The sequence below is a fragment of the Prinia subflava genome, chromosome 4 (genome assembly GCF_021018805.1).
Source record: "Prinia subflava isolate CZ2003 ecotype Zambia chromosome 4, Cam_Psub_1.2, whole genome shotgun sequence".
Taxonomy (NCBI): Eukaryota; Metazoa; Chordata; class Aves; order Passeriformes; family Cisticolidae; genus Prinia; species Prinia subflava.
In genome coordinates, this window is record NC_086250.1 from 7883771 (window position 1) to 7901760 (window position 17990).

Here is a 17990-nt window from a genome sequence, read left to right on the forward strand (position 1 = left end):
AAGAGGGAGTCTGAGATAATGCTTTTAACACTTCACATCCAGTAGGAAATAGTCAAAACCCAGCTCCTTTGCATTCTGTGAGAACAGTTTTAAGAGCATTTTCTACTTAAATAGAATTTTCTTCTAGTGTGTCTAACCTGACTAAACCCAGCAATATCATTCCCTTCTGAAAGACTTTTGTGGGATGTGGAAGACCTACAGCTATCAGGTCCCATCTGTGAAGCTGAGAATAAATAGCAGATGGCTTGCAAATGTAATTATGCTGACTGTTTTCACTCTGAAATGAGAATGGTGGTGTTTTCTGAGAAACATCTCATTAACAATAGTGGTCATCTCTTTTCAAATCAAAGCTTACTTGTGATGGGAAAACCAACTTGCCTAAAGCTAGTCATTCTGACATGTTGAAAGTACAACACTGAAATTTATTATAAAATAACCCCTTAAGGGTAATTACATTTGTAATTGATGTTGTCCTGTAGCATTCAAGTTCTGTCTGGGTATAGGAGTGTTGTGGGCATGTGATGTGTCAGCAGCATAAAATCAGGAAAAGAGGAGATTGAAGATTGTGTTTTCTAGCAGTAGAAAGTAGCATTATTAGATAGCCTGAGATAAGAGTTGTGCAAGTTATCATTTAGGCAATAGATATGTAAGAGATACATATTTTTTTCCTTTCCAGGAACAGCTAATTGAAGACAGATCAGGAATGTGTTACTAATGACTGTGGAATTGTATTCCACAAAAGAGAGGTTTTGTGAGAACATTTCACATACAGGTGCAATAATCTTGTTTGGATGGGGCATTTGTATTTATTTTTCTTAAACTTGGTTATTTACAATAGGTATGGAAGCATTTCTAATGCTCAGGATGTAACTTAACATTTTTTAGCCATGTTAAATTTTAGAGGTGACTTCTTAGATGGATGTAGAATGTTCTGCAAAGGCAGCAAATGAAAGCTCTAAAAAGTCATTCTAATTAATCAAAGACAATGATCTAGAAATTCCTGTGACTTTTTCTTGGTGACAGTTTAGAAAGCTTACTGGTAAAATTGGATCTTTTTGGGTTTTTTTCCTTTCTGCTTTTTTGGGAATCTTGCTAAGTCTGATACAGCCACAGCAGACGCTGGTTTGAACCCCAGGATCACGTGCAGGGGAGAGATGCTGCTTTTCACTGTGTGATCCTGCTGGTTTGTGACTGTCAGGCTGGTAGTCAGGCCAGCTCTTGGGCCACAAGACCAAACCACGGAAGAGGAGAGAGGCTGGGAAGACTCAGTTTGTTTTGAGGAGTGAGGTGCAGAACTGAGCTTGTGATTATTCAGCTCCTTCGAAGGAGGACGGTGTGACCGCTGCTTTGCGGTGCCCTGGGTTTCACTTGCTTTTGTGAAAAGAGTTGAGCTGTTTCAAAAGACAAAGATGATGGGTGTCTGTGGTGTTAAAGGCAGTAAAGACAGACCAGTGGAATGGCACTGTGACAGGAGATGTGTCCAAACTGCAGAGCTGGCTGTCAGGTTTTGCTGCCTGTCCTCTCCCATCTCTCTGAAGTGGGGCCCTGCCTTTTTTAAACACTTGCAAGCCTGTGGGTGCGTTAGGTGTGGGCCAGAGGTAGGTATTGTTTCAGTCATAGCTTTGGGACTCTTTTTTTAGCACCAGTCAATGATAGCAGCCATGACTGAATCTTGGGGCCCTGCCAGCTGGCAGAGGGGTGCTGGTGGCTCTCAGGCAGGGAGGGCTCCAGCTGGAGCTGGGAGGGAGGTGTGGGCTGAGGAGGCCACACTGTGTGGGAGTGACAAACACATCCTGTCCAATAACACAACAGGCAGGGAAAGTCACTGCCATAAAGGTGGACAAGCTTATTTCAAGAATAAACCTTCTTATTCTTTGAAATTCTGAATGCTTTTGTGTGTCCCAAGGCCTCCCAGAATAATTAAATCTTGATCCTACAGGTGCAGCAGTTTGTTGATACATGTTATCATGTATCTACTGTAGAACTAAGGGACTAAGCATGGGGTTAATTTAGATCTTTAGGAGTAAGGGCCTTGATGTACTTATTAATATTGCTATAATTCAGTTCCAGAGCCAGCTAAAATGGTTACTCTTTGGTCTCTAACTTGACTATGAGCTCTGCAATGCTTAGACAGAGTAACCCTTAGCAATTGTTTACTGCAAAGACAGATCATAGAGGGAGCAAAAGGAATATTTTGGCAGTGGATTCAATCTTAGATGTGCTAAGGAAAGCCTAAACACAAGCTGTAGTTGTTTACCTGGCAGTGGGGCAGAGGAAGGGTACAGCTCCATGAGAGCTGCACTCATGGCTGAAGCTGAAGAGAAAGAGGTGGGATCCATGGCTGGGCATCTCTGCTCTGTACCCTGGCACAGAAGCTGCCCAGTCAGTTCATCACTTACCAGCGAGTGGGAGAAACAGAGGATGTTCCCAGCATCAGGAAGTCATCATGATCTATTGTGCTGACTTTGCGTGACACTATCAAAGAGAGAGGGGAAGAGAAAAAAAAAGCCATTCATTGAGCACATTTGTTTTCAGGCAGTCCAGAAAGAGGAGCTGTCTCCAGTTTTAAGTGTGTTGATTGAGAAGTATTTTCACAGCAGCACATGGTGACTAATATTCCATGCAGTCATGTTCCTGCCTGCCACTTTGTGATGGGGTTTGTGTGCAGCTGCAGGAAGATGTTCATTCAACCCCAGTCAAGCACCTGACAATGTGAAGGAAAGGCTGCTTGTGCTCACAGTGCTGTTCTAGCTAAAGAACTTTCTAGAATAAGGATGGCACCTTTAGAGCTGTGTGTTTTGGAGGGGCAGCCATAGGGAATTGGAGCTGAGAGGAAATTGTTGGGACAGAAGGACACAGGACAAATGCGTGTCTGGCTGAGCTCTTGAAGGCTCTTACTAAATGTGGGAGGAAACAAAAACATCTCCTTGCCTTACTGGCATTTTAGGAGGGACTGGAGAAGCTGGGAATGTCCGAACATCCTCTAATGAGATGTATTTGTTTTGTTATGAATGTCAGCAGTGCCTCTCTAGAAATTTGATTCCAAGTTTAATGAACTTCTGATTGCATTTGCATGTTCTGCAGCCAGGGAAATGTGTCTAGCTGCAGTTTTCAGTCTCTCAGTCACTGAACTAACGAGATGTGACTTCTGTTTCTGAGAGCTTAGGACACTCATGTGCCCATGACAGGGGTGCTATAAAACCATGCCAGGTAAGAAGTGTGTATATATGTGTGTGTTTGTATATATGTATATATATGGGCACTGGATTGTTTTCAGTGTGGTCTCTTGAAAAGAATTGGGCATTGGCCAGTGCTGACCTCAGTCTTTTTGTGGGCTAAATTAATGTCTTTATTCTGCTTGGCAGTGTGGGCCAAGAAGAATTTTTAAATGAATGCAAGAATTTATGGTGTGCAAGATGTCTGACAGTATCCTCAGTTGTTTTTGTGTTTCATCAGTGTGGTGTTACAAATGGGCCTGTGTAATGCAGAGGAGACTCAGGGCTGACAATGTGAATGGTGTAGTAGGAGGGGCTGTGTTGGGGCCCCTTTAAGTGAGGAAATATCCATCTTGAAGTGTTGTTGGAAGTAATTATTAATCTGTTTTCATTTGATGAAAGAAAAGCCCAGTAGATGTCATTTCATGTTTAAATGTGAAGCTGAGGCATAAATTAGTGTTCTGCTGATGATAATCCACAGAGGAGGCATGAGCTTTGAAAAAAAAAACAGACACAAATTCTGAATGTCAGTGGCTGTACGAAAAAAGTGTCATGCTGGAGGGTGAGTTTTAGGCTTGTCTGTTTTTATGATCCTATGCTTCTGGAAGAAAAACTGAAGACACTCCTCCATCCTTTCTGATGTAGGAGAGGGAGAAGGATCCTGTCTTCTACTCTGGGCATGTCCAGCCTCAGGTTTGCTGCTTTGACAGGAGGAATGATTTTTGGAAAGAAATAACATATGCATTAGGAGTTCTCATTCCCTTATTGAGAACACATCTGTTTTCTTAACTCCAGATGGGGCAGAACCTCTTGCTTTGATGAAAATTAGGACTCTGACATCACATGCTGGGCTGTGCCCTCTGCTTTGCTCTGGTGCTTCTTAACAGGCTTCAAGTCCAGTCTTTTCACTCTGCAGAAACTTTTCTGTACCTCTAAGCTGGGGATGTTGGTAGCTTCCTGAGTGGTGATGTTGGAGGGATGGATTGGTGATGGTGAGGCTGTCAGGGGCTGGTGACAATGCTGCTTCACATCTGTCATGTCTGATGGGTTCAGGGCAGTGGGGAGTTGTCTGCAGCTCTGGAAGCTTGAAGCAACCAGTGCAGAAACAATGGCTCAGTTAAACACCCTCAGATGGTTGTAGGACAGTGAAGAACTACTGGCTCTGGGGTGTCTTGCTGGGCTTCCCAGAGAGCTTCACAGCCTGGGATGGGCAAGAAGGCTGAGAAGGGAATGTTTTCCAGATGAGAACGTGGCAGGGCTTTGTGTCAGGGACATGGGAGTCAATGGAAACTGTTCAGAGAAGGCAAATCCACTCATTGACCCTTGAAGGTGTCTTGGACTGCCTTGGCTGTAGGCAAGGAACCAGACTCCACCTGAGCTCCCCTTTTCCAGATGCTTTTCATTGCTACTGCATGATATATGAAATTAAATAGACAGGAATGAGGTGTATTCTTATGCATGTTCCCTGCTCATTATGGATTCCTGCAGGCTGTTGTTAGTCTCTGTGGTGGGCAGATGGGGCTGACCCTCAGAATCTGAAGGCCCCATCCGAGTGCCAGAGGAATGGACTGCATGCCAGGAGAGGTAAAAGCACAAGGTCTGGCACTGGAGGAGCTCACTTGGAGGGAGAGGAGGCAGGAAGGATGTAAGTGTGTGCTTAGACCTGCTTTAAGGAAAGCTGAGAGAGATATTGGCATTTATCTACAGGAATTAACAAGTAGTTGCCTTTTTTTTTTTTTTTTTAATAGTTAAAAAGACCAGGTTAAGACTGAGAAAAAATTGACCTTTCTTCACAATTGCTCCACTTCAGTTCTCCCTGTTGTGTCTTGGGCTGTGCAGCTGCTGTGGTGTCTCTCAGCAGGCAAACTTGGACGGTAGGTGTAAGGAAACTGTAGGAAACACTCACTTCCACCCTTTCTCTTTCTTGTGAGGCAGCTTTTCTTATGGCTGTTGTGAAGGTAGCAAAGTGCTCGGGGGCCACTCTGCATTTCTTCTTCCTATTGCAGGTCAGCACCAGCCTCTCCCCTTGTTCCCCCCCAGCAAGAGAATGTTACTCATACTTACACAAGGAGCCTAAAAGTCAGCAGATGGAAATTATTAGATTGGGGAGAAAGGAGGGCCTTGGGTGTTTTTTGCTTGAAAGCTTGGTAGGTGCCAGCTTTGCTTCTTGCACAGTGCTGTGAGGCCATGTTGAGAACCTGCCAGTGGAGGAGAGCTCCAAAACCAGAGGAGGTTTCTGCCTGGGTCCCCACACTGCTGCATTTAATGAGGCATGCTGGCTTTTGGCAGCTTTTCCACTGGCTGCCCCTCCAGGCCACTGTCTCTCATTAGGTAGGATGTATTTAGGCACTGGATTGAACTTGCTGGTTGGTGGTGGTCTGCTTTTTACACACTCCCCTTTATAGAGCTAGTGCCAAGCTACTAAATTATTAAGCTGGGGTTTTAATAGAAACCCCTGTGTAGGCTTAAATTGTTTCCACTCTATTTGGAGTTTCCTGCTCTGCTGGTTTTTATTTTGTCCCTTGCATGAAGGCATGGAGGAGGGAATTCACAGGAAAGCACAGAGGCAAAGAGGAAGGATTCAGCCTGAGAGCAGTAGAAAGTGCAGGCAAAATAAAGGGTCAATTGATACTGTATGTAGCTCTGATGGAGGTGATGAAGGGAAAAATGGCCCCTAATCCCCATGACAGTTCAGCAGAAACTTGTGTGTTTGTTTTCAATGCTGTTTGTAACTTAAGTTTCTCAAGAAAGTATTTTCTTGCCCAACTATTTTTTACTTGACCTCTTCCCCGGGGCTTGAAAGGTATGTTTGTCAGCACATAGAGCTCCAGCAGTTTATCCCCAGTGTCAAACCCTGCTGCTACCAGTGGGATGGCAGAGTTCTCTCTGCTGGGCCCTCCGTCCTCAGCGGGGCCTTCCAGTGTTGTACCATTTCCACCCCATCCTCCCTTGCTGTCCCCTGCAGACCCACAGCACTGGACACGGGCTCAGGACTGCACCTGCCTGCTCAGTGCTGTGTAACTCAGCCAGGCCAGCACCGTGTGTTCTCTTGGCACTGCACTGAGAAATGCGTGTTGTCCCTGTGACAGGGACAGGCACTGTCCTCCCCAGATGCATTGACTCTGTCACACAGTTCAGGAGAGGGATGTTCTTTGAACCCGGGCCTCTTGGTAGACCAAGAGTTCTCAGCATCGATTCCCTGAGGCTGCTTCATTGCAAGCAGTGACCTCCTTGCTCTGGGAGCAATTAGATGGGAAAGATTTGGGAAAACACTGGTAAGAGGTGGCAGTGGGCTAAAACTGCTCAGTGTATATCCTCTCCTGCCTTTCACTCCCAGCCTCTGTGGGCTTATGCTGAGTCCCAAGCCAGGGCACTGCTTTCCACAGGGATCCCAGCTGGAAGAGCCAGTGCACTGGAGTCACTGGGGTTGTTAAGCACAGTTACAGTGAGCCAAAGGAGCTTCGAGTGTGCACTTCAGGGCTTGGAGCAACCCTGTTCCCGAGCTCTTGGAACATGTGGTACATTTCTTAGGATATGTAAAAGAGCTTAAACCATCTGACTGGGCTTGTGTGTAAGGTACTGGCAGCTACTGGCTGAATCCTGCCTGGAGATTGCAGGTCTGGCTGAACAGAAAAACGGGCTGTGAATTATAAAGGCTGCCTCCCTCACTCAATGGCAGGAACAGCACTGCAGTTCCTGTCATTGTCATCATGCTCGAGCCATGTTTGGGTACTGACTGTGTTTAATTGCATGGCTAATTTACCTAATGTCTCTCCTGGGGTCACTTATAACACTCTTATTTTTGGATTTCAGGGAAATTAGGACACTAGCAATCCATTGTGGTTCTCTCAAGGCGGGAGTTTTCCAGATGACGATGGTAATAACAGCTGTGGCTTAGCTGCAGAGTAAGCTGGCTAAACTGAGAAAAGTTAGCCCTGGAAACTGTGGTAGAGTTTAATGCTTGCAGATGAACGATCTCCAGTGAAAATATAGTTCAGGTGTAGGCAAAGGCCACAGGTTCCCTGGGTTTGGATAACTTGGACGATGTGTGTGTTGGTTTATTGGGAAATCCCTGGCAGCACCTGTTGGCTTTCAGTCCTGCAAATGAAGAATTTTCTGATCAGGTATTTGGGGAGAGAAATGAGGTCCTCCCTGATATCCAACTATGAATCATCCATTCCATGACAAACTGGTTATGCACCTTCCGAGGAGCTCCTCTGTACCTGTCTGGTACCTGCTGCTAGTGGAGCATCCAGGGGGGTTGCTTTTGGGAAGGACAGTGTGTCTGAAAGGTCTGCACAACAGTGGCCTCATGAGCCTTGCTCTGCCCATTGTTTTTACAGATGGACCTCTCCGTGGAGACTCTCTACAGCCTCATGCAGGAGCGCCAGAAGAAGTACGCCAAGTACGCGGAGCAGATCCAGAAGGTCAACGAGATGTCTGCCATCCTGCGCCGCATCCAGATGGGCATCGACCAGACGGTGCCGCTGATGGAGCGCCTCAACAGCCTCCTGCCCGAGGGGGAGCGCCTGGAGCCCTTCTCCATGAAGCCCGAGCTGAGGTCCTAGTGCTGCACGGCTGCCCCTCCTCGCCTTCCACGTTCGCACGGACGCGCTCCCAGCAGGCTGCACTGGCAGCGGTTTGAGCGGGCAGCGCTGCCGGACTCTGCCAGGGCACCGAGGGAGAGCGGCGTCGGCTGCTGGAGCCGCACAGGGATCCAGAGCTCCTCGAAGGAGATGATTCACCCTTCCCTCATCATCTCCCTCCTCGTGCCCTCCTGTCCCCTTTGCCACTACACCGCCTGTGCAGACACATTGGTTTCATTTATGTGACTAGTTGGGGTTTACAGAGGAGGAATTTCCTTTCGTCTGATTTATTTTATTTTTTATACTAAAAAAATTCAAAGGGATATGGGGTGTGATGAACCCTCTAACATGTTTTTTGTGCCACTGGGGTTTAGACAATTAGATGGCTGGAAGGTATTTCTGAGATCTCCTGGCCTTGGAAATCTGTGTGTTTTATAGGTGAAAGTGTGGGAGCCAGGAACTGGCTTATTAAAATCTGGCCATTATCATAATTAACGTGGTTTGCACAGCAGGGTTTTGGCATGTCCTTGAGGCTCCTGTTTCTGTGGGCTCACTAATTTATGGGGCTGTAAAGGAGTAACTGTTTTAGATATGTATATCTGTTAATATAAAGGAAACCTTAGTGTTCCTCTCCCCCTTGCCCTGACAACGTCCCCATGCCCCAGCTGGTGGCATTTTGTATCCCTCTGATAAGCACCAGTACCAGCCTGCTCACAAAAAGACACAAGGTGTCTTTTTTTATTGGGACACTTGAGTTAACTTGGTGCTCCTTTTTCCCGGTGTGAGGGTGTGAGGGTGGAGGGAGAGACAGGAGCAGTCCTTTGGCTCTGTGTGTTGGTTTAGCTGCCCTTGTACTGGGAGCTGCCGGTGGCACTGCTGAGGGACTGAAACCCTTCTCAGCCTCCTGCTCCAAAGGCAGCAGGACGTTCCTGCCTCCTCCCAGGCCAGCCAAGGCTGAAGAGCCCAGGGACCCCAAGGGCTGTTGTGTGTCACGAGTGCAGTTCCAGCAGTGAGGACAGTGAACCCAGCTTCCAGTACGGCACAAGGTGGGGTCACTTGCCAAAGGCAGCCTGCTTCAATAAGTCTTAGTACTTAAGAGCATTTATTAAGCAAAAGGTTGTCTCTGAGCATTTGGAAGTAAGACTGCAGTAGGTTTTTGATTGTAGTAATTCTTGCCTGGTGGCAAGAAGCAACAGGCTGTTCTCTTGTTGCATTCCCAAAGGCCATGTGGCATGAATTTTTGTCATGCAGACTGTAGCCAACTTAGATGTGCATCTGAACCATGGTGGTGGTTGGATCCCAGGGCCTGCTGAACTATCTAGAAGCAGAGTCCTGTACAAATGAAGCCTCCTGGAATGATGCCCTGGGAAGTGGGACTGACTGCTTCAGGGAGAGCAGGGAACTCAGCAGGAGGGTTTTTAGCAAAGGCAGCAGGTCTCCTTGCCTGCTGCTCCCACCCCAGAGGTTTTACATGCATAGCCATATGCTGTGTGTTGCCCAGGATAAAACATCAGCATTCCGTCCTTGTTCAAGCTTCCTGCCAGCCACGTTTTGCACTTGAACTGTTAAAAGCTTACGTGAGACTTAACCCAGGAGAAGCTGCTTGTCATGGCCATGCCCTTATGGGTCCTCCTTGTCCATCATGGAATGTGTCTCTGCCTCCCACCATCAGACACATCAGAATATTGAGCTGCTTTAAATAGTGGCTGCAGCCTTTTTTGTCCTCTTTGTCCAGATGATGCTGTCTGGATGTTTGAAATGTGCGACATTCAGCTGTCTGCCAGACGGGATCATCAGTGTCCCACACCCTGGTGTGCTGGAAGCCTGTGCCAGTGGGAAGATCCTGATACTCCAGGCAGATGTTCTCTGCTGTAAGACACTTCTCTGAGGCTTGTAGGCATTTGGCCTCAGGCCATTAAGTATCAGATGAAAGCATTGCTCCCTGCAGAGCTAATGAGGGCCAAGGAATCGAAACTGAAGGCTGCAGGAGCGAGCGCTGCAAATCAGTTCCTTCCTCATTTGCCAGAAAACACCAAGGCACTGGCCTGAGAATGGGAGAAAAGGTTTGTTCCTAGGAACACTGGTCTTTAAGCTTGTGGCTGTGCTGCTGGGCCCCACAGACAGAGCTGCTTGAACAGCGAGGGCAGGTTGTAGAAGCTGTAGTAACTCGAAAGAAATTCGAGCTGAAATGTGAATGCCAGCCTTTTCCAATGCTCACATGTAATCACCTCCATTGCATAGGTAATAGTCTCTCACATGGGTACTGTAAGAAGCATGCACCCTCTAACTGCCCTTCAACGATGGTTTACAGTTTTATTTAAAACATTGTCACTGCCTTCAGGAACTGTAAGTCTTTGGCCCTCTTGCTGAGGGGGGGACATGGCCTCCCACATCTTCTCAAGCTGCTGTTTGTTGCTTGGCTGCTCCTTGTTGGCTTTGCTGCATGTGCTGCTTTCAGTTTCAGCTCAGATGCAAGTGATGCTCAGGGTGAGACTGATGCTTCCCTCCCAGGCTGGAGGAGGAGATGTGACTCCAGCAGGAGGCTGGAGATGTGACTGGAATCACCTTTCTGCTTATGAATTTCCTCCTCCAAGCCAAACGCTCTTGGAAGAGGCCTCAGGTATCTTTCACGAATGTAGCAGCTGTTACTGCTACCACAAATTTAGTGCTGTGAGCAGGGAATAATCTGGTGTGCTCCCCTGAAACCAGACACTGCTGCCTTTTTCTGCTTTCTGGGGTGGTGTGGTCTGGGGTACAGGCTGAGCTTCTTGATACATGATCTTGTGAAAAGCTGGGGAGCAGGACGAGTCCCTGGGGCTGTGGTTCCTCTTTGGCCTGAGCTGCTCTGGCCCTTCCCCTGACTCTGCTGTTGCAGCTCCCCCGTTGTGCTGCCACTGGTGCTCCTTGTGTCTCTGTGCTGCCCATGCAGAGCAGGTTTGCTTTGTTGTTTCCGTTGTTTTTGTCACTGAATGCATTGACAAGGTGCTAAAGTGCCAACCTACCTGCAGGGCAATGCCTGTGAAGATCTGCTGAAGGGGAGAGAAGAGTTTGTGTGGGGTTTTTTTTTAATGTATGTATTTTAAATTAAATATATTTAAATATACTTAAATATTTAAAGTGTGTTTTCCCCCTCCCCCAAGCTTTTACACAGAAGAGAGTAGAAATACACATTCTAGTAGTAGTTTCCGAGGTACTGCTGTAACATCCCTCCTGTTCCCAAGCTGCCAGAGGGGATTTGGATTGCCAGCCTTGTGGCAATGGTTCATGGTTTATGGGTGGTTACTCTGTTCAGCTTCCTACATGCTCCATGTTCCACAGCTCCAGCATTAAAGCCTTTGGTGTGGCTTTTTTCCAAGTGTGTTGTTTCTCCAATTGTCTTATTACTCATTCTTCATTCCCACTTCCCACCGCGGTGTCTGGGCAGTGCAGGCGTATCTCAGCTTTATTTGCACCCACTCTGTGCCATGGAGGTGGCTGATTTAAGCTGCCCTGGGATTGAGAGGAAACACATCCCCAGAATGAGAGAAAGTGCTGCTTGGCTTTTGTTCCCCCAGTGCTGTCCCAGTTCTGGTTGGCACTGATGTCCAGTCTGAATACAAGATGTGAGCAGTGATGCTTGGGACTTGGCCTTGGGAAAGCAAAATGGTGATGAACTCTCACCTGCACAGGTGATACTAAATAAAGAGAGGCAAATTTATGGGGTTTCTTTTTGTTTTCCTGCTGTTTTGGGGAGTTTTTTAAATGGCTGATGCTCCAGCCTCATCATTGCCTGTAGTGTCACACACTGGCTTTGTACAGCAGTGGAGCATGGTGAGGGTCCCGGGAATGGCAGCTGAAATCCACTCCTCAAAGTGAGAATCCCTTGCAGCAGGACAGAGCTCCAGAAGTGTTTGGCAGCATTTTACATGCCAGGAAAGCAGCCCCTTCCCAGAGGGGTGGGTGTTGCAGAAGGCAAGAAATAGCTCCCTTTCCTTTTCTATTTATGGTGACTCTTAATAATATACTTGGAAATGCAGAATTAGCTGAAGGCAGAAACACTTCAGTTTGCCTCAGAGCAACCATTTGGACCTGAAGGCCAAGAAGTTCTTTACAGGCAGGGTTCAAAGGGAGAATGCTGTTGCCAGGCAAAGCTGATGTATTAGGAACACTGTTCTGCCTGAATTCTCAGTTGTGGGTTTGTGTCTATAATGTAGTTGTGGTGTTGTGTACATCACACTGTCTAAAAGTGCTAGAATACTTTTATCACAGAATAATAACATATACAGACTAGTGAGGTGGATGGCTGGCTAATTAAGGTGTCTGGCTGGGTAAGTTTGGTTGACTTGCAGTGATTTTGGATTTAAAAAGTAACAGTCTTAATAGGAGCCTAGTGCTGTCCCCCTTGTTCTGGGCTTTTTGTGCCCCCACTGTCTGGTAGAAGTCAGTTTGTAACTTGTGCTGTGAGCCACAGCATATTGAGCACTTACCTGATGAATACAGTGAGTAGAGACAGTAGTTCCCCTAATTCCCACATTTCTTCTCTCTTATCCTCCCCAGCCCCCTCAAAGGCAGGGCTACCTGATCCCTGCCGGGGGAAGTTTGCTCTGTTTTCAGTTCACTTCACTGCAGGAATGTCACTGTGATGGGTACATCAGGAGCCCAGTGACCTCGGGACCTCTTCCCAGTAATGCCAGGCAGTGAAATGAAAATAAAGTGTTGATGACATGCATGAGGCACGTTTCAGTTGCCCCTGGGGTTTTGACTGGAGGGGGAGTCAGACTGTCTCTTCCCAGGGCAGCAGGGATGGAGGGAACAGGGGCAGAGCAGGCCCTGCAAAGCAGGCAGGAGGGTGCTGAAAGCTGAAGTGAACACTTCAAAAAACACAACCTGAGGGAACAAACAGAGCTACTGCAATCAGAAGTGGACTTTGGAGTTGGGTGAGCAGCTAAATCTTTGAAAATTGTCACGTCAGCCTGTTGTGTAGGCTAAGGAGCTGATGATGCCATTGAGTTTGCACGGTTCTTGTTTTCTTCCTAAGAGCTGCTACATCTTGTTTGTAGAAAGTGAGCACAGAAACTCACACAGGTTGGTGCTTGTGCTCTGACTGATGGTTCAGTTTCTTTTAGAGAGGCTGAAGATTTTGCATTTCTCTTTCTGGGATTGTGCTTTGAAACTCTCAAAAGAAAAGGCTTCTGTTACTGCATCTGAGTTTGAAGATGCTGTTACATAAACTCACAGCTTTCCCCTCCAAGGATACAACTGTGGCAGCCCTCTTTAATTCTAATCTGTGCTACATTTGTGTAAACCATTCTCTGAAGCAGCAATGGGGGTGTGCTCCAATCTCAGCGAGCAGAACTTGCTCTGAATGCTTCAAGACTGACAGCATTAGTCAAAACAAGTATTTAAACGAGTAATTAAATTATGCTTCAAGAATATGGGAGGGAGGCGAGAAAAAAGCATGGGGTTCATTCTGGGTAATTCTTCAGTAATTTCAAATACTTGCTTCACCAAGACCACCCCAGCTGCCTGAGGAGCAGGTTCCTCACTCCTGGATTAGTGGAAGGTGTTAATGCAGACTGTGCCACTGCTCATCAGTGGAGCAGGAGAAGAGGGACAATCAGGAACAGGTAAGAGGCCAAAATGGTTACTGGTGCAGTAAAATCACCACTGCTTGTGAGGAGTGGTCTAAAGCTGCTCCAGCTCTGTCATTCATGAACACACCTGCAGGGAAGGGGGTGTTCCATGAAGGACAAGGCCCCTGCTCTCCTGGCTGCTGCGGTCCTGCTGCAGGTAAAACACTCCACCACTCCTTCCTCAGCCTTCTGTATAAACAGGTACCATTTCTGATTTTATTTCATCATAACATACAGGTAATGCTCATGACACAACAAGATGAGAAACTCACATCTCTCTGAACCATTTCACCTTGCCATACACCAAACATGCCAAGTATGTCACACACCAAATGCCATACATTATATTCATATTGAACATGTACACATTTTTCCCTCTCACATCCCCCACTTTGCTTTCCAGACTTCTGCAAACATTTCCAGTATTGTTCAGGGACAGGACTCTAGTTCAGGTCTGAGCCAGGGCACCACCCTGTGCAGCACATGGGGTTAAGGCTTCCTCGTGTGGGAACCTGCCCCTGTAAGTACTGAGCCTACACCCTGGATTCATCCAGAACACACTGGGAATCACGAGGAGCCACAAGAGCAGATTTCAGTTCCTCAGAAGGCGATCAACCAAACCAACTCCAAACATACAAAGAAGGGGAGAACACGCATGTCTGAGGGAGCACAAAAGAGGAAGGTCCCTGTCTGCCTCTACTGTTAACTCCCATTAACTGGTTTAAATCAAAGCCACGGGCTTTTCCTGAAGTGTAGCTGAGAGGAGCCCTGTTCAACTGTTTACACAGGCAAATACAGAGCTGAAAATAGCCGTGATGTAATCACTTCCACTGGAGATGTAAACAGAGACAAGTGGCAGCACCTGACACAGTGTCCAGGGTGATGTCAGCCTCTCCCTTGCCCAGGCCCTTCGTCCAGCCTTGCACACGCAGCACAAGGAACCTCTGGGCTCAGTGACTCCTGGTGCCTCCTCTCTCTGTGCCTTTTGCACTTTTCAGGATCAAGTTAATCAACGCTGTAGCTTTCAGTGCTATTTTCAACGGTCCATTGTAGGAAATTAAAGTCACATCCTAGCCACAAAACAAAACAATGACAAAAATCTTCTGCACTTTTCAATATAGTAAAACCTGAGATTTGAGTCACAAACTAGCTAAACTTACAGTAAAAAAACCCCACACATAACCCAAGCTGCTGACTTGAATTAGGGCTTCAGTTTGCTGCTGACAATTTTTTTTTTAAAGCTGTTGGCCAGGGTTAATTATTTGTTACTACAGTTTTCAGCTGCCTGCACTGAAATGGGACAAAACAATATAGTTTCCCCTCAACACACGTGTTCTGAGGGCTGCTGGGGAAGGCCCTGGGGCAGGAAGGATGCAGCTTTACACAGTGGCTCTGGTACCACCCCTTGCTGACCATAAACCTCTCATGGCAACCTGCACACGTAGCCCAAGGTGAGCAGCAGCCCAGGTGGGAGGGGAAGCACCTGGGTCACTCAAAAACGGGAAGGGCTGTGCCTCATCCCCTGTGAAACCAGGGCTGTGACACCTCCTCAGGCTGGAGGTGCCTGCCCCGGGGTGCTGAGGACATGGTACAGCCTTGAGTGTCTGCACTTCCACCCTCGAACCGCTCAGTTAAGGACAAAAGCCCACCCCAGCTCATTTTTACCTTAAAAAAACCCAAACATTTGAATTGTTTTTCAGCAATTGAATTGTTAATGGGCAAGAAAAGCGTGTTGTGGCCACTTGTAGCAGCCACTTCTCTTGCATGTAGCTCTACCTATCAACCACTCCTTTATAGCTTAGAAGCCAAAGCAGCTACCCCTCTCCCAGAAGCCAGCTTAATATCAAAAATACAAATACTGTATCAAAAGACTGAGGGAAACAGTCCCAAGTATGGTTCATTCATCTTCTTTTAAGAATTGCTGCTGAGCCAACTGAAACACTTGTGCGTAGACAGCTTTAAAAAAAAAAAATCAAATGTGGCCAGTCATTACTTGTTCACATTGCTTATGAACTGACTACCAGCATGTGGCAGCCATAAAGCCCTAGTTTATTTTGTGTATTTTTGAGGTACTGGGTTTTTTTTTTTCTCTGAAGCAGCTCTCTAGCGAATCACCTAAAGCCTATCCATTAGAACAATAGTTACACCAGTATTTACATCTGTCTGAACGCTGTGTTCAGACCAGCCTTGCTGTAACCGGTCCCTATGGCCTTTGGAATCGCTCCCAGCTCCTTTCCTCACAGGAAAAAGGTCTCCCTCCAGAGGTTGGCTCAGTGTCAGGGCTAAGGTGCACTGGTGAAGACATCGGGCGTGGGGAGGGGAGAACAAAACTAGTTCTGACAAGTAGGAGCGTGGTTCGGCAGAACCAGAGAAAGGCTTTGACACCAGGAGAGCTTCCTTGTTAAAAGCCACGGAAAGGATGTGCAATCCATTGCATAGAATTGCTTCCTCTGGCAGGGAAAGGTCTGTGAAATGTTCTGCCCTTCTCCCGGGGTGGGGAAAAGCCCAGCAGCACGCTCGGTCTCCTCAGGCAGAGGCCGTGCTCACTTCCCTGCAGTACCAACCTTTCCCTGGCTCGCAGCAAAGCCTCCCTTTCTTCCCTCCCTCCACCTTTTCACCCAAAGTTTCAGATTTATAGGGACCTCTCGGGCCCTGGGGGAGCGGCCTGCAAAGGGAAGCAGCTGTGCCACAGTCACACGAGCCTCCGCCCCTCAGGACACTTCAATGATTTCCATGCTGCCTGAAAAGCTCGACTGACTGCCTACTTTGCCCAGTTCCTCTCTGGCTCTGTTGTCCGCCAGGATGCTCTCGCCGAACTCCATCTGGCAGCTCCTGCGCTTGAACTGCTTCTCGAAGGAGCTCTCCTCGTGCCAGCTGCGCCGGGAGTCCCCGCGGTCGGCGTGGCGGGCGCGGCGGCGCACGGCCCCGGGCTGCTCGCCGCCCGAGGGCAGCTGGCCGCAGCTGTAGGCGGGGAACGCCGCGCCGCCGCCGAACACCGCCGAGGCCGAGTAGAAATGCGAGGACTCCGCGGCCAAGTACCAGCTGTTGGTGAGCGACGAGGGCTGCGGGGCCAGGATGTCCGAGTGCCAGCCCTTGAGGCCCAGCCCCGCGGCCGACTTGGCCAGGTGCTGCTGGCTGGTGGAGAGGCCGAACACGAAGTTCGTTCTGCAGGTGTCCTCCACGCTGCCGCTGCGGTGCAGCGGGTACAGCAGGGGCCGCGGCGGGTGGCCCGCGTGTGGCCGTGGGGCCGCACCGTCCGGCGGCCACGGGCCCGGCCCCTCCTGCGGCCGCGCCGCCTCCTCCTTGTCGGGACTGCTCTCCGGGCTCTGCTCCGACACCTCCTGCACGGGCGAGAACTGGCACGGCTTGCTGCCGCCCTCCAGGGCCGCCGCGTGTTTGTAGTACTCCAGCGTGTCCTCGGAGGAGGCGAAGCCTTGCACCGCCGCGGCCACACAGCCGCCGCTCGCCGCGTAGGACACGGATTTGATATCCAGGGAAAAGGAGCGCTTCAGGCGGGTGCTGTCCTCCACCTTGTCCCGGGACACGTGCAGCCCGTTGATGCCCTGCAGCAGCGGGCCGTCCTCCGGCGGGGCCGCGGGCTGCGGCTCCCGCAGCTCCGGGGCGGCCGAGAGGCAGAGCTGGTTGCTGGAGGAGAGGCAGAGCTGGCTGCTGGATAGGCACAGCTGGCTGCTGCACACGCTGCCCTGTGCCCCCTCCAGCACCTGCACCTGCTCGCTGCTCTTCTCCAAGTGCAGCAGCTTCAGCTTGCTGATGTGGCCGGGCTGACCGCTCTGGTTCTTGATCTTCTTCTCGAAGTCCAAGAGCTGGCCCAGGAAGTTGAAGTTGGGAGAAATGGTTGGCCTCTTTTCTTTCACGAATCTGTTAAGAGGGGTCGAACGAACCAAGAATTATTTCAAGAGCCTGCTGCTCAGTTTAGGGCTATCTTATCCCTGAGTGTTGTGAATGTCTACAGCCTATTCCTAACTCACTAAGGTTCAATCAAGCATAAGTAACGTGGGGATGGAGTTTAAAAGAAGCAGTTTAAAGCAAAATAATGCTTGCTGCATGCTCTCAATTGTCTCTGTAGTTTAAAGGGGCTAAAAAGTGTGGGGGGAAGGAAACATTTTAACTCTTCATGATGTCCACAAGTGATTATCAAGTGAATAATTTTCCATGTTTACTTCCATCACTGCCATCTTTGCTACCTTGGTTTCTGACCAGAGTAAAGAACTCCTGGAGTTTAGCACAAGAGACCACTTCCCATGACTACAGACCATGGACACCTTCCCACCATTCCAGGGACATCACACGTCCCTGTAACCTCTCTGGTGTCACTACTGCACTGCCCACCCTGTTTGTCATTGTCAGGCAGGACAGAGAGCCCCGGTACATCCTGACCTTGTCCAGCAAATGCCAGCGATTCCTACCCACGCTGTTACTGACCACTGATGGGATGACCAAAACCAGAAAGGTGCAAATGCAGCACTAAAACAAAACCCCTCTCTCCAGGCCTGCAGGTGTTGAGCAGCACAGGGAAACAGCATTGCCAAATCCCTGGAAGAGCTCACCTGTTCTGG

The 17990-nt window shown here is 48.5% G+C and overlaps 2 protein-coding genes across 7 annotated transcripts in view; one reads left to right on the forward strand and one right to left on the reverse strand.

Annotated features, from left to right (window-relative positions):
- The window catches only part of BORCS5 (BLOC-1 related complex subunit 5), a 57605-nt gene extending 49776 nt beyond the window's left edge, over window positions 1-7829 (forward strand). For both annotated transcript variants that reach the window (XM_063395342.1, XM_063395343.1), the window contains exon 4: window positions 7559-7829. In XM_063395342.1, coding sequence (XP_063251412.1) covers window positions 7559-7783 — 225 coding nt within the window. In that variant the 3' untranslated portion in view covers window positions 7784-7829. The remainder of the gene's footprint in view (window positions 1-7558) is intronic.
- A 144-nt stretch (window positions 7830-7973) lies between these two features.
- DUSP16 (dual specificity phosphatase 16) overlaps window positions 7974-17990 on the reverse strand; it is a 68048-nt gene continuing 58031 nt past the window's right edge. For all 5 annotated transcript variants that reach the window (XM_063395340.1, XM_063395337.1, XM_063395339.1 and 2 more), the window contains one exon: window positions 7974-17292. In XM_063395340.1, coding sequence (XP_063251410.1) covers window positions 16125-17292 — 1168 coding nt within the window. In that variant the 3' untranslated portion in view covers window positions 7974-16124. The remainder of the gene's footprint in view (window positions 17293-17990) is intronic.